Raw genomic sequence first — 24,745 nt, 5'->3', positions numbered from 1 at the left:
CTAGTACAGAAGGTGAATGCATATTAATCAATGCTATGCAAGGCAGGAAGTGACCAAAGCCACAAGAAAGAAGGTGCTCAGTGTGTTATAAGGAGTTCAAAAGAATAAGACATTTTAGATAAGCTTTAAATTAGTCTACTTGGTAAAGAAATGGTTATGATTTTGAAACTGTAATTTCAACAATATGATATGGACAGAATTTGAATATGTGGAGAATAGTATTCCAGAAATAAAGGCAGTATAATAAGAAGCATGCACTTAAGAAAACACCAACTGGGAAAAAGCAATAGTGAGTTTGAACAAAGCTAAAGGAGGGAAACAGAAAATACTGCAAAGATACAGCTAGCTAGTTCTAGAACTTGGATGGGAGACTAAATCTAGACTATTCTAGATTGTTTCTATAAGCAATGAGGAGTCATTGAAAATTTTCTTTTAAAGATTTTATTTATTCACTTGAGAGAGAGACAGAGAGAGAGAATGAGCAGGGGGAGAAGCAGAGGGAGAGGAAGAAGCAGACTCCCTGCTGAGTAGGGAACATGACACGGGCCTGGATCCCAGGATCCCAGGATCCCAGGATCCCAAGACCATAACCTGAGCCTAAGGCAAACACTTAACTGACTGAGCCACCCAGGTGCCCCTCATTGACAATTTTTAAATAAAAGGTTGATGTGATCAAATCTATGCTTTTGCAAATTGGACTGGCAGGGTGTGTAAAATGGATTATAGGAGAGAACTGGCAGTGAGGACATGAGCAGAGAAGTTACTGTCATCCAAGAGCCTGAACCAGGGTGACAGGTGGGTTTTAGTGAGATAGACCTTATGGGAGTAGAGTCAAAAAGCCTTGATAACCAACTGGATATATAAGGCACAGAAGCAAGAGCTGAAGATGTTGTCAGCATTGAAAATCTAGGTGATGGAAGAAACATAAAGATAATGGGAACAGGAGAAATTATGAGAAGAAAGATGAGTTTAATCTGGACATACTAAGTTTTAGGAATCATGAAAATATTCAAATGGAGCTGTCTTAAAGGCAGTTAGAAAGCTTAGACCTAGAGCTTTGGAGAGAAGGTGAGACTGGGGATCTGAAATCATCTGCAGATTAATTATGGTTACCATTTCTTGAAATCCAAAGATGTGCTGGACACCATGCTAAGTGATTTGCAGATACTATTTAACCCTCACAACAAACATGAAGATGGACATTTTTATCCCACTGAGATGTAAAAAAGAATTGGCAGATTCTCAAGCAGTAAAAAAAAAAAAAAAAAGATCTGGGATTTTCAGTAGATTTGTCTAAATCTAAGGCAGTTCTGTGGATGTGAAAGTCTTGAATGAACCAGAGGGTAGCTGGACTTGTTCGTCTAGAATGGTGTCCAGGAGGAAGTCCCTACCTCCCTGCTGTGGAGAGGCCACAATATCCTCAACTTAATGACCCAGGCCTCTACTTCCCTTTTTTCCTTCCCATCATCTTCTTATTTCAAGTGTGGAGGAAGGAGGAACACTGCCTGGGGTGATAGTTGCAGAGTTAGGATAATAAAATTGGTTCTGCTACCTCTAAATAAGTCCTAGAAGGGGTTTATAGCCCTAATTGTTTGAAGTCTTTCTAGAATCTTTTTGGTTAATTTCTTGTCTTACATGGCCTTACATGCTCCTTTAAGTTCGGGACAACAAGAAAAGTCCCTCTCTACAATTTATTGTAAGTACTCATGAATAATACCCAGAGATTGGACCTATGGTGTGTGTTCCTGAAATCTGTTGCCATGCTTAGCTTTTTTTTTTTTTTTAAGAATTTATTTATTTATTTGACAGAGAGAGATCACAAGTAGGCAGATAGACATGCAGAGAGAGAGAGAGAGGAGAAAGCAGGCTCCCTGCCAAGCAGAGAGCCCAATGTGGGGCTCGATCCCAGGACCCTGAAATCATGACCTGAGCCAAAGGCAGAGGCTTAACCCACTGAGCCACCCAGGTGCCCCGCTATGCTTAGCTCTTAAAATGAACCATCTGAATCAAATTGCATTGCAGGTGGTAGTAGTTGATTTTAGGAGTCTGAGAATAAGCCACAGAAATCCAATTTCTTCCTGTTCCCTCAATGGATGTGGATTTAAACAAGATAAAGACAGATTTTTGAGGCAGCTAATCTTAAATCACCAACTGACGCTTAGCAAAATCATTGAAAAACCAAAGATCCCACATTAAGTGGTGTCTCGTTTGAGACAAAAGATACAAACAGAAGCTTTAAAAATTCTTCCACTTTGAGATGCAAGGATGGCTAAAAAGTCCATGTAATGAACTGTTCTGAACCTTAAACTGGAAACTAGACTCTCCCCACTACTATAGCACTAGCCCCAGCCCTAATCCCTGCTGAATGGCAGTCACAGGACAAGCCAGAACAGTTCCAACTCCCGTGCATACAGCCTGACCAAAGAGGCCGGCAAAGGCTGCCTCCTCCCCACATGCTGTGTTGGCCTCCAGAAACAAATGCCTACCCTTTACTAAGCTCTTACCTTTCAGGATCTATTTAACTGCCACAGTAACCTGTCAAGGCAGATACTATCTTATCCTCATTTTCTATGTGCATTCTCAAGTACTTCTGACTTGTGAAGAGGTTGATGTCAGTAACTCATGCCCCTGTCCTGTGTGATTGTAAACAAAACAGCAGGAATGCAATGAATTGATAAGCAGACAGGGGTCAGAGTATTCACTTTATTTATTGAGACCTAGCCACTCCAAAGTACAGAGTCCCTGAAAGTACCAGATTAAAGAAAATAATTTGGAATTGAAGCCAAAACAAATGAGGCTTCCTATACTTCTTGCCAAATCTGAACCTTGGGACAAGCCACAGGAGTGTATTGGGTCTGCAGGCACATTCTTCATACACATCTCCATCCAGCGCTGGTGGGATGGAATGGTGCCTGTCTCCAAAAGCCAATTAGTTACCAGAAGAGAGTGTTGGAAAGCACAGCAAAGAAATGGCTTCTAGAAAGCAGGCACCGTACCAGGTCTGTTTCTTTGACAAAGCCCACTGTCAGTTTCTGACAATCTGCCTAGGAGACAGGGAATCCTATTTCTTGCTTTTAAACGAAGTTTCAAATATAGTTTCCAAACATAGTTACCCACCGGAATCACTTTGAAAGGTTTAAAAAAAATCAGTGACCTGGACACACCTCAGACTGAGTAAATCACAAAATGTCTGGGGCGCAAATATTTTTTAAAGTTTTCCAGGCAATTCCAGCATGCAGCCTAGGCTGAGAAGCTCTGCTCTTTAGGCTTGGTAACCTCATCCCCTCTTCATGCAGCCTGTCATAACTAGCACTTTCTGAGTACTAAGTACTTTATGCTCAGCAATTTACATAATCCTCATTGCAACTGTATGAGGCAGGTATGATAATCATAGCATTTCACAGATGGGGAAAGTGGGGCTTGGAAAGGCTAAGTGACAGACCTGGGATTACAAATTTAGTATTCCAGAATGTCTTCTGAGCTAGATACTTAACCATCACACACTGTGCTGCTTTTTGCGGATGCCATGATCCTAGCAATATCTCCAGTCATAATATATTCCTTCTTTTTTAGGGAGGAGCAAAAATGACTGCAGAAACTGAAAGAGTTCATTCCAGTATTTCCTCATTAAAAAGAACATAAAACTTCCTTTATGTAAATTGAGGAAGAAGAGTAAGGGTTTCCAACAACTAACTTTTGTAGAGATTTGGAGAATGGTAGGGAGTAATAATAAATCAACAACTGTCAAGCAGCTAAAGTCAAAAAGCATAACTTTTTAAACAGAATCAGCCGAGTAGTTTTGAACAGCCATCCTTAGAATCTTGAGACTGAGAATAAGTAAACTAGACAGCACAGTCTATGAAGATAAGCCTTAAGCCTAAGGATTGTGAAGGAAGAGGCCGTGAGAGGTTATGGGAACATGGGAGTCCCAAGTTGCTCCTGAATATACCAATGACAATACAAGCTGCATAAAGAGAAACAAGAACAGAAGTCTAGAAGACTGAGAGGGGCAGAAAGGCTGAAGTCACTGGTGTGACTACATCAGTCCATCTTTAAGTAACTTATCAACTTTTTCCCTCCCCTCCACCCCAACACAAAAACACAGAAGTACTTTAAGCAGGCAAGTATTAACACATTACTATTACTTCATTAAGTTACTGAGACCCTAGAGTATCATGACATAGATAGTAGGTGCAGTGTTAACTAAACAAATAAATTCTTCTACGATTATTCCCATTTTATTGTGTCAACTTTTACTGTTTTTATGGCTATCTCTAAAAATTTTTGAAAGGATTATTCCCATTTTATTGTGTCAACTTTTACTGTCTTTATGGCTATCTCTAAAAATTTTTGAAATGAATCTTTTGCCAAAAAGAATTAAAAGATATTTATTCACATCACTTGATGAGATTAGGAATCATGAAATTAAGATTTTAAAACATGATTCTTAAATTGCCATAAAACTCATGTTCTGAAAATTGAGTTTTAACTTTGGGGGTGGCTTTCAAAGATTCGGTGAAAAGAGATGAACAAAACTATACTTGTCAAAATGGTCAAATATCACCAATTTCATATGGTTCCACCTGAATAGACACAAGAGATAGCTGAAAAACTAATTTTCACATCAAATGAAACAACACAGCTCTATATGTTCCAAAGAAAAAAGTGTTCACAAAAGACCACCTCAGCTGTGCTTGAAATATCAACCACAACACATAGGTAACACCAGGGCTTATGATGCCGGCTTCCCATGCTTCAGGATACTACCAGTGAGGCTGGAACTCAAAGTTGGATAGTAACTTGAGTTTCCACAGTACATATTAAAGACTGGTGTTGGACTGACAGTCACAGACAACTTGGGGTGACAAGAGGGGACGTTGTCCAAAATAAGTATCTCCCAATACAAAAATGTCATGTTGGTCAATAATTTAAAAACCCTGTGCCCAAACGCTTTGTATGTTTACTTAGCTTTTCTACCTTCCACAAAATGTGCTGAAAGGCAACAAAACGTGAGAAGTGAGGAAGAGGTAGAAAAGTGAGTAAGCAGCAACTGCATAGGCAGTTATCAGCTGCAGAGTAATACTGGCTCTGCTGTAAGTCAGAAGCAGACTTGATTATTTCTGTGCTATAGAACACAAACACTAATAGCCATTATATGACTTTTTAAAAAATCTAGCCACATTAAATAGGACACATAGGATCATAAAACTACTCTAAAAACATGTTTTTAAAACTCTGAAACATAATGGATAAAGAAGCTCTTATTTTCTAATGAGGGCAAGGAGTTCCCATATTTTTTGGAAGATAAAACAGAGATACCAGAAAAAGGCATTTTCCAAAGAAACAGAGATCCTCATTCAGAATCCTGTACTTCTTTATCCTGAAATATTGAGATTTAAATCAACTCAGACATGATACACAATTGAGTTTCTTCTCATTTTTTTTATTTTTTAAAAAAGACAGATTTAGGATACTGTAAGAAATTACTAAGTTACATTTTTTAAAATCTGTCAAGTGCTACAGTAATGGAATAAGTAAATAAGATTTTTTTTAAGTTCAATGTTTATAGACATATTTATAAAAAAATGACTGAATTAGGAGATGTTAAATAATGTTAATACACACCAGGAAGGGATTTAGGCAAGGAAAGGCACATCATTTCACCACAAGAAATAAAGACCATAGTTGGAAGTTAATGACCAGCCAAAGCTTTAGGTCTTGTGGTAGTTTTCCTAGCTCCGGAGGGTCATTATGGTGGAACCTTCTTCATGGTACTGAGCTGGAATAAATAGAAAGGAGTTGGAAAATATTACTCCGTGACCCCAAAGTCATGTTAGAAAGAAAGCACTCTTAATAAGCCTGATGTGTGAGGAGGCAAGGAGCAAAAATCCAAAATGGTTTGGTTGTACTGAAAATCCTACTGACATTAAGGAAGCTTAAAAAAAAAAAAAAAAAAATACAAAAAAAGGTAAAGTAAAATAAAGTTAATCCTCTTGTCTGGCTGAATTGGAATTCTTGTAGTTATGAAATTAAAATTTCCAGTAAACACTGTATTTTTCACTTCCTTTCTTGCAGACAGACACAGTTTAGTTAAACAGCTGCCGTACTTCACCTTGAATAAAGCTGTATGCCCGTATTTGGGGATAAGGATCTTAGATAATCTCATTTTATATAGCTTAAAATCTTTGAAAATAGCATTAATGCTCTGGCTGACAGGCTATCTACAATGGCAAAGTGACCCTAAGTTCTGACAACGATGAGAGTTTTCTCAGAGACACTGAAGAGTTTCCAGTTCAACAGATATTTACTGAGAAATCTAAAAGACTTCAGTAGATGTGTTTGGGTCAATTTCCCACTATCAGTTTTCTTTCACAAATGTGTGGCAAGTGTCTACCCATTTCTTGCTGTCTGGACTCTGAACCTAGATTAGTTTGTTTAAAAGATGGACTCATTCAGAATAATCCATATAAATTTTAGTGGTATTAAGAAACAACTGTCTGTGTGAATAAATAGAATGGATTTTCAGGATAAAATGGTATATCCACAAAGAAAAAAAATAAATTAAAAACAATGGGGGGGGAGACAAGGAGAATATTAATATTGAAAAATAAAATGGCAATTGCAAAGCAGGCAGCTTCCCACTCATGCCACACGATATGCCTTCATTAAGGTGTACTCTTTCCGGTTGGTATGAGCAGCCCAGATGAAGAGAGCAGAAGCCATGAACTGTAAGGGAGCTGAGACGCAAGCCAGGCAGAAGGACCATCCAAATTCACCAGACACATTCTCAGGTAGCTCTAGCTTCTGGTGGAGTAGCTTAATTCCAGCAACATAACAACTCACTGAGCCCAGCGTACAGAGACCTTGGAGGAAAACAAAACATAACTAGGTAAGAGCCTCGTAAGAGCTTTTCAGGCAACATGACAGGGCAACAATACGTGAATGTTTAAGAATTATGACTCTGTCTCTATAGAAACAGGAAGAAGATAAAAGGTACGTATAATGACAAGACTCACCAGCAAGGAGATGGAGAATGCCTGTGGCAATGGTGGGGTACAAACTCCGGCAAATGCAAGCACAAAGTCCAATCACAGCCCCAAAGCACATCAAACCTAGACTAACAAAAGGTAAAAGGAACTGGCAACGCCAAAGATCTGATTTTGAAAAAGAGAAAAAAAGATATGTTACCACAATTTCAGACAGTTTTTCACAATGGCAATTTCTTTCATGTACTTATTAGACCTTTTCTCAAAAAGTGAGAAAGGAGGGACCCCTGGATGGCACTATTGGTTGAGCATACCACTCTTGGTCTCTGAGCAGGTGGTGATCTCAGGGTCCTGAGAAAGAGCCCAGTCTTGGGCTCAAAGCTCAGTGGAGAGTCTACCTAAGATTCTTTCTCCCTCTGCCCCTCCCCCAACTCATGCTATCTCCTTCCCAATCTCTCTAAAATAAATTTTTAAATCTTTTTTTAAAAAGTGAGAAGGAATACTTTAATATTGGGGATTCTTCTTTAAAGCACTTTGTTCAAAAAGATGCTACCTGATAAAAGCAAACGGACACTAACAAGTTAGCAGTTACTGAGGGCTCACTGTATCAGGCACTGATGCTTTGTGTATTAATCCTCCCAAAATCCCTATGAAGGATGTACTATTATGATCTCCATTTTATAAATGAGGGAACAGAAGCAAGAGGTATAAATAACTTGTACAGGGTAACATAGTAATCAGTAGAGCCAGCATTTGAAGCAAAACCTTCTGGTTCCACATATAAATGAATCTACATCCTTCTAGGATCTCATGGCAGGATTAAGAAGTAAATGAATGGTGGTTATAAAAGACCTGTTGAAATAATATACATAAAGCACAGAGCAGAGGATCTCAGCATTCAATAAATGGCAGCTTTAATTATCATAATTTCCCTCAACAGGAGAGGAAAGCTGATGGACTTGACATGACTTCCATTTTTACACTATTTTAATTATTAGTAATATCTTAATATCAACTCTAAACCAAATTTGACCTTCTAGGGCTCATTTTACTTTTTGGAACTACATAAAAGTCTTTTCTCCAACTTCCCTTCAAACACATTTAATAATAAACTTCTTCTTATATATCTGCAATACAAAACTGAATACCTTGAATAACACAGTTTAACTATACAGGCTGACATACATGCAAATTTTTAATAGAACAGGACTGTAAATGTATTTTCTCTTCCTTATGACTTTCTTGGTAACATTCTCTTTTCTCTAGCTTACTTTATGTAATAATATAGCATATAATATATATATATTACAAAATATGTCTCAGTTGACCATTCTATGTTATTGGTAAGACTTCTGATCAACTGGAGGCTGTTAGTAGTTATGTTCTGGAGAAGTCAAAAGTTATGTATGGATTTTCGACTATTTGAAGGGATCAGTGCTCTAACCCCTACATTATTCCAGGGTCAAGTCTACTTGCCATATTTATTCAATGCTTCCCCTCATGACATGGTCATTCTATGCACAAGCTCCAGGAAGTCTCTACAGCCTGAATATCAGGTCCAAATATGAAGGCCGTATTTTCTAGGTAGTCTGTCAAAGAACAGAATGCTCCCAATAAATACTTTCATTTGTTTTTGATATCTATATTTCTGTTACTACAGCCTAAGACTGGATTAACATTTTTGGTAGTCCTGACCCTTGACTCATATAGAGCTTGTAGTCAACTTTTTCACATATCCCTATCTGAACCCAAGTAACTGAAATGCTTATCTCAAATACAGGAATTTATTATTTAGCCCTATTTACTCTTTAAAAGGACCAACTAATAACATCTTTTGCGGAGGTCTAGATTCTGTCATCCAATGTATTCATACTTCCAATTTGGTAAGTATGTATCTAACTTTAAAATATGTTATCAACAGAACAGAGTTCACTGGGATATCACTAGAGATCTTATTCCAAACTGATGCAATGGACGGACACATCTTGTTCCAATAATGGAGATCAATGAATGGAAAATTTATTTCCTTCTTCCCCCAACTGTACTGCTGAGATCAGTGTACTCACAGGTCCGAAGTAGATCAATCCCACTATTGTGGTTTCCAGGATCAACAAATTTCTCCATGAACTGCTCATTTAGTGTGAAACTCATGCATTTTGTGACATCAAATGACTCTGCAACATGAATAACAATGACTGCTTGTTGTTTTAATTATAAACATTTAACAAAAATCCCTTTCAGTAATTATTCTCTGAAATAAAAAGTGAAATAAAAGGATGTTCCCAGAGGACAGCAACCTCTTTGGCCTTGAGTGACACACAGGATTCATGGATGCCCAATGAATGCCATTGGTTCTCAGCAGCAGGCTTAAGACACGGACACAGGAAGGGAAAGAAAAAAAAAAAAAAGTTGGAGCAGTAAAATGAATGAGAACAGATATGCAAGAAGACTAGGGAAGAAGGAGAAGATAAAGACTTAAATAAATAGGAACTTTGACTGTCTCTGCCAAATCTACCCCCCCAGATATCTTCCCATCTTAGGTAATGATAATTCCATCCTTCTAGTTCCTCAGACCAGAAACTTTAGTCATTGTTGCCTACATGCATCCCACCAGGAAATTCTAGTGGATCTACCTTCAAAACCCATCTAAAATCCAACCACTGCTTAGTGCTACCACCATGGTCTAAGTCACAGTCATCTCTCCTGAGAATTAGTGCAATAGCTTCCTGGCTTCCACTTTTGTTTACTGCCTGTTTTCAATACATCTGTCTAGGTGACCAGATCATTTCTCCTGCTCAAAACTCAATACTCCACCACACTGAGAGCAAAAACCGAAAGCCTTCATCATGCCTACAGAATCCTGCAAAGTTTGCCCTACTCCCAGAGTAATTTCTGACAGCATTCTCAACTCTCCCTCTCCCCCACCTCCATTCCAGCCCAGTGGCTTCCTTGCTGGTCTTTGACTATTTCAGGAATGTTCCCATCATGAGGCCCTTGCAGTTGTTTCTTCCAACTTTTTTAAGATTCTCCCTGAAGTTTTCCATATAGCTAACTCCTTCACCTACATAGTCTTTACTCAAGTGACATTTCTTGTTGAAGCCTATCCTGCCTATACTATTGAACATCGTAACTTATGCCTATCAATATCCCCTTCCCTACACATTCCATATCCCTTTATTTTGTTGCATTTTCTCATACAATGCAACATCTTCTAACAAACTATATAATTAACTATTGTTTCTATCATTATACTTATTTCTTCAGCTTACTGCCTACACCCCTTATTAGAATGTTAGCTCCCCAGGACCAAAGATATTTATATTCTTCCCTAATGTAATATATGGAATATGGAGGCATTTAATAAATGATTGGTAAGATTCAAACATCAAGTGCTCCTATGCTCATAAGTAGAAATGAATACTTTACAATTAATTTCAACCAGTCCCCCCCAACCTCACTCCCCCACCTACTTTCTTTTTTCCATTATATTATCATAACAATTGTCCTTTTGATGTATAATAATTGTTGTGCTGTGATCTGAATACAGTGCTTCCCACTAAGTGGTCAACAGAAGTAGTCATAAATAGAAACAAATTCTAAGTTGTTCCTTAGAGCTCTAAAGTTTCCATTTTAATATCTGGAAATTAAAACTTTTTAATGTTAAGAATGCTTGCTAAATAAATCAGACAATTTCTTATATTTTTTTTTATTTCCGTAATGCATATTTTTAACCTACAAACTCTTGTCAAGATTGTTATAAAACAGACTCAAATACGCACAGATTTGAATGTAGAGTTGGTCAAATTATATCCTCTAAGATTTACAGGGCAAATGATAATAACTACCAAAACACAGCTAACACAGGAAAAGACTATCAAGTCATATGTGTTAATTTGTTTTGGATACTAACTCTTTTACCAGTTACCAAATATTTAAAGTCTTCCAATGTGCTTTCCCAATTATTTCCTCATGACATATGTGAGATTTATAAAAAGAATTTTACTGAGTAAGTACAAAGATTCAAAATGGCTTTCTCAAGATAAGGACAGTTACTTATCCAACCGGTACTGAGTATCACAGTAATTCATAGAAGTTGGGCAAAGAAAGTGGTAGAGAGAGAAGAGACACACAGATTTATTTCTTCAGAGAGAAAAAAACCCACAAACCTGCTTATACATAATTGGGTTATCATCACATCACTTTATTATTGAGTAGGTAAAGTAGACAAAAGTTAAAATAAGAGAAATACCTGTCCTTTCTGGTGGGCTATACCAGTATGTGTTTTGAGGTATAGTGATACACCGCCTCCACAATCCCATTGTGCCATTAAATCGGAAAAGTGCATCATTATAAGTCTTTTCATCTGCCTCATCACTAGCGAAGTCGGCCCAGATGCTTTTGTTCAAATCACTGGAATTTTCTTGAACTGGACTTCGATATTCATACCAGAAGTCTGTGCCAATTGAGGCTGCCATGTAGATGGTGGAAATGAGGCTAAGCACACAAGCAATTACAAATGCTGTAGCAAAACGGTTATCCATTCTGGCATTCAGACTGCTCTGTTTAAAAGTTGGAGAAAGAAGAAAGTTAGACTTCAAGGACATACAGGAAATATTTTGAAAGGAATTATCTCAAAATCACCCTTTATCCTATTCCCCACCCCGTTACCCTTAATGTAATGTATAATCATTAAAGAATAAAAATAAGTAAAGGCAAGCATGTTCTTAATTAAATTCAAAATAAAACTCATTATCATGAAAGTACTTATTGAATGCTCACATACCCAGGATGCTACGGAGACAGAGGTCTTGTTCTCTAGTCTATCACCTGCACACTAAAACAGACAACACTGAAATGGACATACACATTACAGATACAAACAATAGACATGCTCAGAGTCAGCCGTGTACCATACATATATTTATAATTACAGACTGAATTTTTATTGCTTCAGAGCATTAAGTGTTCTGGGTTTGAGTGTGAAAGGGCACAGGAAAAGCAAGCAGAGAAAACTGGCTCCTCCCAGATTCCACTGAGGAGGAAAACCTTCTAAAAACAAGGTTAAGAGTCAGCAGCTATTTGGAAGGCAGAGTTATGTTTGTTAACCCAGACAGAAGGGTTGTTCGGGTGAGCAGAAGAGCAAAGAGAACAGTAACATATAATAATGCTAGATAGCAATCTGCTCCTAGGATCCATCGAAGCTAAGGAAAACTCCCCTACGCCGCCAAATTCTCCACTCCTATCTACTCTCCCCATTCCTTACACTTTTGAATCTTCTTATCTGCAAACTAAATGATTTCTCCTCGGCCAGAAAGAAAACTGAATTTGGCAAAATAGGAACACTCCCAAGGCGTGGACAGGGCTCAACTGCCGTAGTAAATGGCCGCAGTAAAATGACTCAAGGCGGATCAAGCTGAGTCAAATACTGCAAGTATACACCGTGACCGCACCAAACACCTTACAAAGGCGCACGAAAACAGGCTCGCAAACTGGGGTTGCTGAGTTTGGAAGACAGGAAGTGTGACACAGAAGAGATAGGGCAATTACAGGGATTAACAATAACTCCAGAAGTTGGTTTTGTATTCTTGTTTTTCTAATCCTCTTTCAACCTGGTGCTCTCAAATGACCTTTAAAGGTCCCGGCACCCTGAGTGGCTGTTTGCCAGGCCGGACAACTGGCGCTGTCACCTCGCAGGGCGCACCACCGGGCCGGGGTAGTTCGAGGCCAGCTGGGGCAAGGGCCCTGCAGTCCTGCGCCGCCCGGGCCAGGGGCCCCAGGTACCCAACCAGGCCCCTCTCCAGACCACTCAGCCGAAGGGAAAACCCCGCCGCAGCGAGGCGGCTCAGAACCTGCCGGCCCTGGCCCCGGCGCCTCCCCAGGAGGAGCCCCTCTTCAAACTGCTGGAAACGTCTAACGGCTACGCGACCCCCGCCCAGCGACGCCGACCCCGCTCACTCACCGCCCATCCTCCTGCTCCGCCAGCTTCACCCTCAAGCTCAGACCACAGCACCCTACTCTCCCCGCGCCTTCTCTGACGCACTTCCCTGCAGATCCCGCCCCCTCCATAACTCCCGCGCCTCCGCCTCCGCCTCCACCCGAGGCCGGGCCTAGGCCCGGGGCCGTGGGGGCTTGTGGGAGTTGTAGGAGGGACAGAAGGAAAGCTGCGGGAGGCGGCGGACCGCATTTCTGGCGCCGCGCGCAGTGCATTGTGGGGGGTGTAGTTCGACTCCGGAGCGAAAGGAGGTGCTGCGCCAAAGGGATTTGTGGGCTGATGGAATCCTATGTACTATGAAGGAAGGAGCAAAGGTCCTTAAAGTAAGACGACCTGTTTCTGGTCCCGGCTAGTCATTGATTGTGGCTTATATAACAGGTTTTCCAGTCCTGTGCTTTCCTGTCACACACCCTACCTCTAAACACGTCAACAACAATGTGAGTATACTTTTGAGATATCAACCTATTTATTTCCTCTCAGAACCTCACTTCCATTGAAGCAGATAGTCTTTCTGGTTTTATATTGCTTAAGTTTAGACTAAGAAGGATGTGACTGGACGGTATCCATGTAGAATGTAATGACAGTGTTTGGGTTTCATATAATTTTTGTTAGTGGCTTTTTTTTTTTTTTTTTTGGCAAGTGATACTAATTTTCTATTTATTGTGCTTAAAGTTTCATTTTAAAATCAATTTCAGTTAGTTAACCTATTAAATTATAATAATACTGAGGCTACAAGACATGTCAAAAAGCATGAATTTAAAAAATCGTTTATGTAGTATGGAAAAGACTGAATTTGGGGAACATGGCCTTGAGCAAATGAGGTCACTGACAGCCTCAGAATCCACAGATGGCCATGTGTTCACAGCAGTAACAGAATGACTCTAAGCCTTCAAGTATCACACAGAAATTCATTGATAGAAAACAGAGACATCTTTGCACACGTGTGGATGCATGAACATAGCCTAGGACCAGTAAATGATAGGTTTCTCAACAGAGACCTACAGAGACCACTAGCTCAATGGCTAGAAAAGCTCTCAAACTCTATGCCATTCCCAAATGTCTTGGAATTTAGCTCAAAGTTGATATTAAGTTTTTACCACTCTGACAGTTTGAAGGCATGGTATCTGTTTTTCTGTAGTTCTATGTCTTTTGCCTCAGTTGGCAAACGGATATTCATATCCGGTGCATAAATAAAATAAAGTAATAGCCAAATACATATTCATATATGCCTGGATTTTCATGTAGAATACCTGATCAAAGGAGAACTTTGCCAAGCACCAACTAGAGAAATTGGTGGAAATAACAGGCAAATTATTAAATTTACTAATACAATAGTTACATATTATAATATATAATAATTACACATTATTAATGTGCAGTTTGACTCCTAAATTCACTCTTGCAGCAGGAAATAATCTTTATCCATTGGCCTTCTTTAGAAATCCCCTACCTCCAGAACTACCTCTGTGATGAAGTCACATGGTAAATAAACCCAGGTAAAAGGGAAGTCTGAAAGAGGAAGAAGACAAGGACATCTTAATTCATAGTCAAGGAAGCTGAGGACAGAGTGAATAACTGACTTATCAAGCTTAAATAGGGTGCACTGACTAGTTTTGTTACATTGGACAATTTAGTTAATCTCTTTTTTTTTTTTTTTTAAAGATTTTATTTATTTATTTGACAGAGAGAAATCACAAGTAGATGGAGAGGCAGGCAGAGAGAGAGAGGGAAGCAGGCTCTCCGCTGAGCAGAGAGCCCGATGCGGGACTCGATCCCAGGACTCTGAGATCATGACCTGAGCCGAAGGCAGCGGCTTAACCCACTGAGCCACCCAGGCGCCCTAGTTAATCTCTTAAATGTCGATTTCTTTTCTCCAAAATATGAATGTTGAAAATATTCCCTATTCCAATTGACCACAGTGAGGAGTAAATGAAAAAAATGCATATAAAATGTCCAGCCCAGGCCTGTGGCATATATTAAATAATCATTACACTTTAGTATTTGCAAATATCTGTTGAATATAGATAATGTTTGGCTAGGGTCACTATAAACAGCATCTAAAAGCCTCTGATTCCCCTAGAAGCTGGAAGTAAGCCATTTATAGAGGTAGGTGTCCTGCTCTCTTCCGCAGGTTATCGAACCTCTGGACTAACTGCAGTTGACCAGGAAAGACTTGCAACAACCAGATTCCCAGGCTGGGTTCAGAGGATACTTACATCTTCTTGATTCAGGAGGTCGGTGTTTCTCGGGAAACCTGTAAAGGAGGATGCCGCTTGGCATGCATCAAGTCTGCATAATGCATAGAAAACACACAAGACATATTTCACTTACAATTTAGCATGGACTTGGCTGTGTCTGTGTGTTTGAGGTTGTGACAGTCTTGCCCACTCAGCACAGAGGGCGTGAACTGCCTCATGACACCAGTAGCACTTCTCATTTATCTCTGCATTTTGCATGTTTTCTATTTTGGGTGCTTGCTTGTTGTGTGAGCAAAATCCTTAAAAATTAATGGGTTTAGGGGCACCCGGGTGGCTCAGTGGGTTAAAGCCTCTGCCTTCGGCTCAGGTCATGATCTCAGGGTCCTGGGATCGAGCCCCACATTGGGCACTCTGGTAGGGCGCCTGCTTCCCCCTCTCTCTGCCTGCCTCTCTGCCTACTTGTGATCTGTCTCTGTCAAAAAAATAAATAAAATCTTTAAAACAAAATTAATGGAGTTAAATTCTGCTTCCTTTCCTTACTCTGCTCCTCGGGAAACAGTAGCTGGCCTGACACATTTTCACAAGTGTTAAGGATGATTTAGTGCAACCAAGTACGGATTATGAAATTTAGATTTAAAAATAAACTTGAACTAGATCTCTGGCTTAATTTGTTAATTATGGTTCTAGTTTCACCAGGAAGGTGTTAAGTCCAATAACTGAAAATCTAGATATGCAGGTATTGTAACTTGTGTTACGTGCTTATGTGATGACTCCTTGTGTGAGAATTCCCTTCAATAACAAATTCCCTTATATACTTAAATATTATTTTTAATCACACCTTTTTTAGAAACTGAAAATTATCTTAAGAAAGATATATCTACATTATGTCTTTCTCCTACAATTTTATCCTGGTTATTTCCTTATAAACTTTGGAATGCAAAAAGAAAAATAGAAATATATGCAAGCTGTGGGTTCCAATCAACAGCCTTCCTCAGGAAATGTCTCAATCTTTGAATTTCCTTGTGCCGATTCACTTTAGGACAATGGCGAAATTAAAGAAAAGGCAGATAGAAAAGTGCATCTAGAATGGCTTTCCTTTTAGCAATTCCTGTCAAATTCTGCACAGAGTAGTGAACTATAGTTGTTTAGATGTTCATGCTTCTGAAGGACAGTGAATGAACCAAATGTACGTAAGAAGTTTAAATCATCCTCTATTTTAATATCATCAACGTGAGTCTTTAGCAAGTGACTCTTTCTGAGTCCCAGTGTTCTCATTCATTAAATGGATATACTGGATGATCAGTAATATCACTTGCAACTCTAAAATTTTCTGATTCATAATTCCAGAAGAAGAATCACGTAACTCCAAAATGGGGTTGTCATAGAGCCACATGTTTAAGTTTCACTAGAAGATTCACGTATTCTATACTTCCAGTCTAGACAATGTACAAAAAGACAGAGAGAGTGGGAAATGCAGATGGATAAGGAAAACAAGGAAGTCTCTATGCTTCTGACTAGAAAAGATACAGCAACCCGGCCTTTGCTGTTCCAATGATAAACACGAATCATGGAAAATGGAAGCTGTCTAGGAATTTTGTGAAAAGAAACCATTGGAAATAACTCAAGATTCAAGCATAATTCAATCCAGATCTACAAATATTAATTGGCAGTCTGTCATATGCCAGACATTGTGCTGGATACGGGGAACACCAATGTAAATAAGCACACTTTTTGTGATGCACAACCTAAATCCAGATTAAGTCAACTGTTACAAAGAAGCCTAAAGTGTATGTGCCTAAAATAGGAACAGCACTTTTGTTTATGTCAGTGTAGGGGACCAAAGGAAATAATCTAATAAGTGAAGTGGGGGAAGACCCTGGTAACAGCAAATACATGCCATTTAGTCTGGCATGATATATTACTTTATATATACTTTATACTTTATATTACTGTCCAAATAAAAAAATCAGACTCTTAGAAGATAAACAGATTTCTTAAACTGGTCTGTTTAAATGCTTATACCCTTTATGATACTCAAGTAAGAAACGGACAAGAGAATGTTTCAAACGAATGTATGATCACTCTGACCAATAAGATCAAGGAAAAACAAATACTTTGCTTCATAATCTTTGTCACTTATTCAGGAACAAATCACGTATGCATAGAGATTTCTTTCTGCTATGCTCTTTGCTCTATAATCTGATTAATCCCTACCTAATATGTGGGGAAAAGCAGAAGTAATATGCAATAATGCCAGTTATGGTTGGCTGTACTCACACAAAACCTTTAGCTGACTTGTGAAGCACAGTCTGCAAGTAACCACTAAAGGCCGTGTGACAGATAATATATTCCCTTGAGCAGGTATTTCAGTGAACAACACCTTGCTCTTTCCCCATCTTCAACACTTAACCCAATTCTGCATGTATCTCAGGAATTGAAATGCAAAACAGGGAGGGCCCAGAAGTCTAAGTTAATTCTGAAAATTTTGTGAGAACCAGACTGGAAAACTGCTAAGAAGTTCATGTTTAGGGGCACCTGGGTGGCTCAGAGGGTTAAGCCTCTGCCTTCGGCTTGGGTCATGATCTCGGGGTCCTGGGATCGAGCCCCGCATTGGGCTCTCTGCTCAGCAAGAAGCCTGCTTCCCCCCCCCTTCTGCCTGCCTCTCTGCCTACTTGTGATGTCTCTCTCTTTGTGTCAAATAAATAAATAAAATCTTTTTTAAAAAGTTCATTTTTTATTTATATTCAATTAGCCACTATATAATACATCATTCATGTCATATATAGAGTTCAATAACTCATCAGTCACATATAACACCCAGTGCTCATCCCATCATGTACCCCCCTTAATGCCCATCACCCGATTACCCCATCCCTCCCACTAGAAGTTCAAATTTAGAGGTTATTTGAAGAAAAGCCAAAATAATAATGAAGCATAACATAAAAAGTTGGTTAAGATATATAAATTAGAGCACTGATTCTAAACTTTAGTGTAAGAATCACCTTGGAGGCTTATTAAATATAATGTGTTGGAGTCCACGCCAAATGATTCTGACTCAGTAGATCTGAGACAGGGTTCAGAAAGCTGCAATTTGGGAGTCACCCCTGGTGATTCTAATGGGGGAAATGTGGCCTAGCATCCACTAGTTCAAAACAGTGGCTTTGAGAATCCAAAAAACACTTCAGTTGGTTATTCTTATGCTAGAAACAATGCAGAGATAATGGATGGTCTCTCCCTTCAAGGGGCTCATGATCAGCTTAGGAGGTCAGACATCAAAACAATTAACCATGTGAAAATGAGGTAATAAGAACTTAATAAGCAGTATTGTAAAAATTCTTAAAGAACACAAAGGTGGAAGCAATTATTCCTGCCAGGGATGGAAAACATAATATGTAAAGTTGAATATAAAGTATATCTATGTACTTGTATGTAAAATAAGGAAGGTTAAGCATTTTTTTCTGGATAAACAATTATTAAAAGTGAGCATGTGTGTTGTCATTCAGTTATTAATATTTACATCTTACTCTTTTTTTTTTAATCTTTTTTTTTTTTTTTTAATCATCACCTTGTTCTTGCTGCCTTTTCATAGGCTTATAATATCCAGTGTTGTTTCTGAGTTTTGGTCTTGTCTACTTGTTTATTTGTTGTTAGTATCCTCATGTTTATTTCAAAAAACAAAAATTCTAAATTCTAAAATGACCGTTGCACTAAGCTTATTTAGAACGATGACTTCCCCTACTTTATCTAGTTGGCTTTTATTGTGGGTTCTGTCTTATAATAGCTTTGCACTCGGAGTTATTAAAAGCCCAGGACTATGCTATTTGTTCCGTTTTTGCCTAAAACACTTAATCTGTTTTCCGACTTGGGTCCCAGGATAGTTTTGATACATGGTAGATACTCTCGCATTGCAACATTCTACCATTAACTATCATATTCCAAAGTAACTGTATTTATGATAAAGCAAAACATTTGGTCTACAGCTGCTTCAAAGTTAGTGAAGAAGTCAGATTTATTTGAGATAGTTTACACCAAACCAACAACTTTTGAATGCTGAAAGAAAATTTAAGGCTGACAGAATAAATATAGGCCAGACGTTTTCCTCCAGAGTATGAGCGTAAACTTTTTTCCATTTTATAACACATTTTTGCGGAATTCTGGAGACATGAGAAAAATAGATATAGATACAGAGAGACATATATAGATGTAGTGTTTCAATATTCTATGTTTACCCCATCAATCCTTGTCAAGTAAATATTGTCCTACTTCAAACTATTTGACAAAATGAATTTATTCTATTAAATATGTAAGGCTTACTCAGTGGGAAAGATTTCTATCCCAGAAATGTCAAAGCATTAATTAGTTTCTCTCATCTGCAGCCTATACTTAGAGAAGGATACGCCCCCCTGAACAACACAGAGCTGGCAGGGACACAAAAGGAGGCAGAGCCAAGTCATAAATCAAATTCCAAGTGACTTTCTGGGACGGCCCCCAGATCAGGGGAGCCCTCATCCTTCCCTGCCCTACACACACTCACACATCTGAGACTGGGGTAACATTAGAACACATCAGGAAAAAGAGCAAAATCACTCTTTTCAATATATTAATTATGGGATAAATAAAAATTCAGTAGAAAGGACTTACATGCTTATCAATGGTGTTTTTAGCCACTGGCATACATTTTTCTATGCAATAGTAATATCAACCTCAAACTGGAAATTTGGCAATAAAATGAGGTGGAGGGAAAGAGAAAAGGAAAGAGCCTTGAGCTACGTTGGCCAGTAAAAATTGTAAGTGAATGGAGTCAGTTTCAGAATTTATATTTCACCATAGTTTTCCATGTAGAAAAAGGAATACATGAGAGAAAAATAGGATAGGATCCTTCTGATGTTAGCCTGTTTCTCAAGTGTTTTGAAGGAACCCCAAATCTTTCTTTTATCATCCCTGTACCAGCAACTCTTTTATAATGTCACTTACTAGAGGTCTGTCTCTCGCTAGGTCAGTAATCCCCAATGTGAAGCTCACTGATGTGTGAGCTTTTTTTAAAAAAAGTCATAGTTCAAGAGCTAAAAAATCACTGCTACGAGGTGTGAAGAAGAGAAGATCAGAGGGGACCTAGAGTCTGCTGAAGGGTAACTATTTGAAGATTAGTAGAGAGCAAGTCTCCTAGTCAAGGATTTTAAATCTAATAAAAGGAACTTCATTGGTTAAATTACAATAGCAGATAAGAGTGTAAAAATTGCAATTTTTAAACCTGTGCCTGTCAGCTACATAACTAACAAAAATGCCTACAGTTGAACCAAAGGAATACATACTTGCTAGTTATACTGGACCATGAAACCCAGAGTTTTCCTAATTAATTCAAATAAACTAGCATTTCCAAAGCACCTATGATGTGTAAGGTACTGTGTTAAAATTTTTACATGTTATAACAACAACAGCACAAGACATATTCCCAGTTTCTGGAGGACTTTTTAAACTTACTGAACAAACAGTATTAATTATGCATGATCCAAAAGAGCCAAATAAGTGTAAAGAATCCCATACCCTAATTGGAATCATTATGTTTGCTGCAGATGTGGATGTATATGATTAAGGGAATTAATAATTCACTCTTTCTGCAGTGAAAGACTATTTTCCTCGCTTTGACGTAATTAAAAGGAGGATCTTTGTCACCGTCAAAAATCTAAAAGTATCTTGTATGTGTAACAGTTAGATCAAAAAGATTGTCAGTGTCAGAAAAGCAAAGGATATGTTTAAAGTAGGTAGGGGAAAAACAGCTAATGTGTTTTTTTAATATCTGGATTTAGAGAAAAAAAACAATATCTTCAAGACAAAAGTCAAAAAGCACCCCAATCTCCAGGGCAAATGCAAATAAAGAAAACCACAACCACAACCACCAAACACCAATCAGGGTGGTGTTCCTTGTAGGCCCTTTCTGAGGATTGGTAGAAACTGCATTTTTTTCATCTCTGTTTTTATGCTTGTCCCAAGATCTTTTAAGGGGTGGGGTGGTGCAGGTGGTGGGGAAGAGGCAGCCAGTAGATAAAAGAAGCCACCTGTGATTTTGAAAATGTATACAAAAACTTCCTAGATGAAGAAATACCAGATTTGGCAGCCGATCTTTAGCAATGGACCCAGAAGCAACCTCAGTTTATTTGGATTATTTCTACGCTACCAGCAAAAATCCTGATCTTAAGGACACCCACTCCCATGTTCCTTATACATCGATCTTCCTTCCAGTCTTTTACACAGCTGTGTTCCTGACTGGAGCATTGGGGAACCTCATCCTCATGAGCGCCTTGCATTTCAAACGGGGCAGCCGAAGACTGATTGACATCTTCATCATCAACCTGGCCGTGTCTGACTTCATTTTTCTTGTCACATTGCCTCTCTGGGTGGATAAAGAAGCTTCTTTAGGACTGTGGAGGACAGGCTCCTTCCTGTGCAAAGGCAGCTCCTACATGATCTCAGTCAACATGCACTGCAGTGTCTTCTTGCTCACCTGCATGAGTGTTGACCGCTACCTGGCCATCGTGTGCCCAGCCATATCCAGGAAATTCAGAAGGAGAGACTGTGCCTATGGAGTCTGTGCCAGCGTCTGGTTTATCTCCTGCCTGTTGGGTTTGCCTACTCTTCTGTCCAGGGAACTCACCCTGATTGATGGTAAGCCATACTGTGCAGAGAAGAGGGCTACATCCACGAAACTGACTTGGGCCCTGGTGGCCTTAATTTTTACCTTCTTCGTCCCTTTGGTAAGCATTGTCACCTGCTACTGTTGCATAACAAGGAAGCTGTGTGCGCATTACCAACAGGCGGGGAAACATAACAGAAAGCTGCGGAAATCCATAAAGATCATCTTTATTGTCGTGGCAGCCTTTGTCTTCTCCTGGCTGCCCTTCAATACTTTTAAGCTCCTGGCCATTGTCTCTGGGCTGCAGCAAGAAGTCTACTTTTCATCAGCTTTTCTCCAGCTGGGCATGGAGGTGAGTGGGCCTCTGGCATTTGCCAACAGCTGCATCAACCCTTTCATTTACTATATCTTTGACAGCTACATCCGCCGGGCCATCGTGCACTGCTTGTGCCCTTGCGTGAAGAACTATGACTTTGGGAGCAGTACAGAGACATCAGATAGTCACCTCACTAAGGTTCTCTCCAATATCATTCATGCAGAGGATTTTGCCAGAAAAAGGAAGAGGTCTGTATCACTCTAAAAGTGACTGTGACATTTCAATCTCTGTTCATAGACTGGAGAGTTAATTGGTGTCAGCAACAAAGAAAGAGGAAAAGTATTGCTGATACTATTCATAGTGCTTCATAAATACAAGAAGAGTTTATTTTTAAAGAGACGACTGAAAAGTCCCTGTGTTCATGGGTATGATTGTGTCATATGCTGGTTTGGGGGTTTGAGTTTTGTGTTTTTGCTTTTATTTTTGTTTTTTTGTTTTGGCTGACTGGACTTCTTTGTTTTTAATCAAGTTCACAAGGCAAATACAACTCCTATGGTCCTTGAACTCTGACAGAAAGGTTCTGCTTGGATCAGTTCCTTTCTTCATGATTGCTTGTGTAACGTTCAGGACTTTTCCTCTCTCAAGAACCGTGATGCCTTGATCCACACCACCCTTCACACTGGGCTCCAATTGGACTACATCTGAATGATTCTGCCCACTTTCATCTAGTGAGAAAAGTGGTAACAATGCAGATAGCAAAAATTATACCTGTGCCCTGCAATTAATTGTTACTGAGTAATAAATTAAGAGTCTGGCCTTAATCTTTACAAGTTTGTATAGTGATTCTTCACTGTTTTCCAATGTTATCTTTCACCTTTTGCCATTCACAATAACTTAGGACTGGCAAAAAATTCATGGGGGAAAAAACATTCTGTATTGTGTTTATGAATCAGGACTTATTTTATCACATGCTCTTCTAGAATATCTTAACAAGGGAGCATCAGGCAAAGTTTAACCTTTGTTTTCCTTGTAAGGTATATTGGTAAAAATATATCTCATTATGATGGTATAGTAACTATTTTTCAATAGAGTTTTACTATGTTCTTTGTTTTCATTGACTTCATAAATTAGGATATGACTTTGCTTTAATGACATGTTTTTAATTACCCAGTTATTTAGTTATCAAATGAAAATGTTACTGCTAATATAATTGGAGATCATCAAATGCTTAGCTACAGCATCATGTGGATTATCATTTTGTCTTTTAATTAAAAATATTAGTGCTACACATTCCCTATGGCATCATTTGTGTAGTGTATATAATTTTTTGACTTGATTCAGTAATATAGTAAGATAGGATGCTCTGTATTCAGCTGAAGTTAAAAATCCATAATGAAGATACTACTGGTATTTCATATATATACACATTTTTCCAAGCCTGGAGACTTTCCTGAACTCTTTCACCTAAGAAACATTAGGTCTACTTGTACCTGCACTCCTTTTAAAGACTTTGAAGTTAAAAACATGTAATTAGCAGCAACCACAAAAGACTTTACTGCAGAAAACATACTATTGTAAACATCTTTTGATTCAAGAGAAAATGGGTTATGTTTTGACCTTCAGTGGTGACTCAAATGAATTACTATGTACCTCTAAATATTAGGTTTGAATATCAGAGAAAGCTTAGAATCTTTTCAGGGATCAAGTAATTCAAGTTCATCCTATGTATCTTTCACATTAAGAGAAATCTCAAATATTGGGCATATTCTTATAATCTGTTTGGAAGTTGAAAGTATAGTTTTTGGTTTTATAAATCAGTTAATTTGTTAATTTCTCTTAAACTTTTATCAAATAAAAATATTATTTCCTTATATGTGTATTCTATCTTATATTAATTTCTATCAACACATTACTATTAATAATGATATTATAGCAGCCTTTTAATACTTTTTCATAAATATAGAAAAAAAGGACTATAAATCATAAGAAAGAAGTTTTCTTGGAAAACTTTAAAACTGAATTCAAAACAATTAAATATATCTCCAAATGTTAAACAGAAACAAAATACAGAAGGTAGAAGACATCTGCTTTTTAAAAACAAATCAGCAAAAGCACTATTACCAATCAGGAAAATAAGTGTCCTTGAGAAATGCTACTTTAAAAAAATAGCTCAATCAATCAGGTAAAGTGTTAGAAAAAGAAAAAAAAATGGGTTATTAGAAATGTTGGGTCACTGAACAAATCATTTTAATCTTTCATATCTAAGGGTAGTTGGTAATATCTAAGTCTATAGAATTCTCAAGGACATTATAAGACTCATAAATATAAAGGTTTTTTTAAATCTTGAGTTAAAAATTATTATATAAAGCTAGTGGGTTTTCTAAAGTGTTGCTTTAAATTTTTCAAACTAAAAGCTTTCCTGGATGCCTCAGTTGGTTGAGTGTCTGCCTTCGGCTCAGGTCATGATCTAGGGGTCCTGGGATCAAGTCCAGGTTGGGCTTCCTGCTCAGAGGGGAGTCCTCTTCTCCCTCTGCCCCCTCTTACCCATCCCCATGTCCCCTGCTCCTGTGTGCACTCTCTCTCTCTCAAATAAATAAATAAAATCTTAAAAATAAAATTAAA

General features: G+C 38.4%; 2 protein-coding genes across 6 annotated transcripts; one reads left to right on the top strand and one right to left on the bottom strand.

Annotated features, from left to right (window-relative positions):
• Window positions 1-5,422: 5,422 nt before the first annotated feature.
• On the bottom strand, window positions 5,423-13,102 carry CLDND1 (claudin domain containing 1). 4 transcript variants are annotated; one of them, XM_059164387.1, is made up of 6 exons: window positions 12,946-13,102; window positions 11,770-11,820; window positions 11,236-11,545; window positions 9,053-9,160; window positions 7,017-7,154; window positions 5,423-6,863 (listed from the first exon to the last, which is right to left on the bottom strand). In XM_059164387.1, the coding sequence occupies exons 3-6, from the start codon at window positions 11,525-11,527 to the stop codon at window positions 6,643-6,645; spliced, it is 759 nt and encodes a 252-aa protein (XP_059020370.1). In that variant the 5' UTR covers window positions 11,528-11,545; window positions 11,770-11,820; window positions 12,946-13,102; the 3' UTR covers window positions 5,423-6,642. The 4 variants fall into 4 exon arrangements, with proteins under 4 accessions (XP_059020370.1, XP_059020373.1, XP_059020372.1 ...); XM_059164390.1 differs by having other exon boundaries at window positions 11,770-11,835; window positions 12,946-13,060; XM_059164389.1 differs by having other exon boundaries at window positions 11,770-11,813; window positions 12,946-12,986.
• A 102-nt stretch (window positions 13,103-13,204) lies between these two features.
• GPR15 (G protein-coupled receptor 15) lies at window positions 13,205-23,994 on the top strand. Of its 2 annotated transcripts, none has more exons than XM_059164386.1 (2): window positions 13,205-13,415; window positions 21,417-23,994. In XM_059164386.1, exon 2 carries the CDS (start codon window positions 21,467-21,469, stop codon window positions 22,385-22,387), a length of 921 nt encoding a protein of 306 aa, XP_059020369.1. In that variant the 5' UTR covers window positions 13,205-13,415; window positions 21,417-21,466; the 3' UTR covers window positions 22,388-23,994. The 2 variants fall into 2 exon arrangements, with proteins under 2 accessions (XP_059020369.1, XP_059020368.1); XM_059164385.1 differs by having other exon boundaries at window positions 21,268-23,994.
• Window positions 23,995-24,745: the final 751 nt, after the last annotated feature.

This window comes from Mustela lutreola, chromosome 2, assembly GCF_030435805.1.
Source record: "Mustela lutreola isolate mMusLut2 chromosome 2, mMusLut2.pri, whole genome shotgun sequence".
NCBI lineage: Eukaryota > Metazoa > Chordata > Mammalia > Carnivora > Mustelidae > Mustela > Mustela lutreola.
This window is presented reverse-complemented; position numbering and strand designations above follow the sequence as displayed.

What these genes read in the sequence shown, in the direction of transcription:
- GPR15 (XM_059164385.1), top strand. Translation starts at nt 21,305, where the DNA reads ATGGACCCAGAAGCAACCTCAGTTTATTTGGATTATTTCTACGCTACC.
- CLDND1 (XM_059164389.1), bottom strand. An exon ending in TAGCCCACCAGAAAGGACAG is followed by an intron (nt 9,161 to 11,235) that starts GTATTTCTCTTA and finishes TTCATGTTGCAG; the next exon opens with AGTCATTTGATGTCACAAAA. An exon ending in CATTCTCCATCTCCTTGCTG is followed by an intron (nt 6,864 to 7,016) that starts GTGAGTCTTGTC and finishes TTTTCCTCCAAG; the next exon opens with GTCTCTGTACGCTGGGCTCA.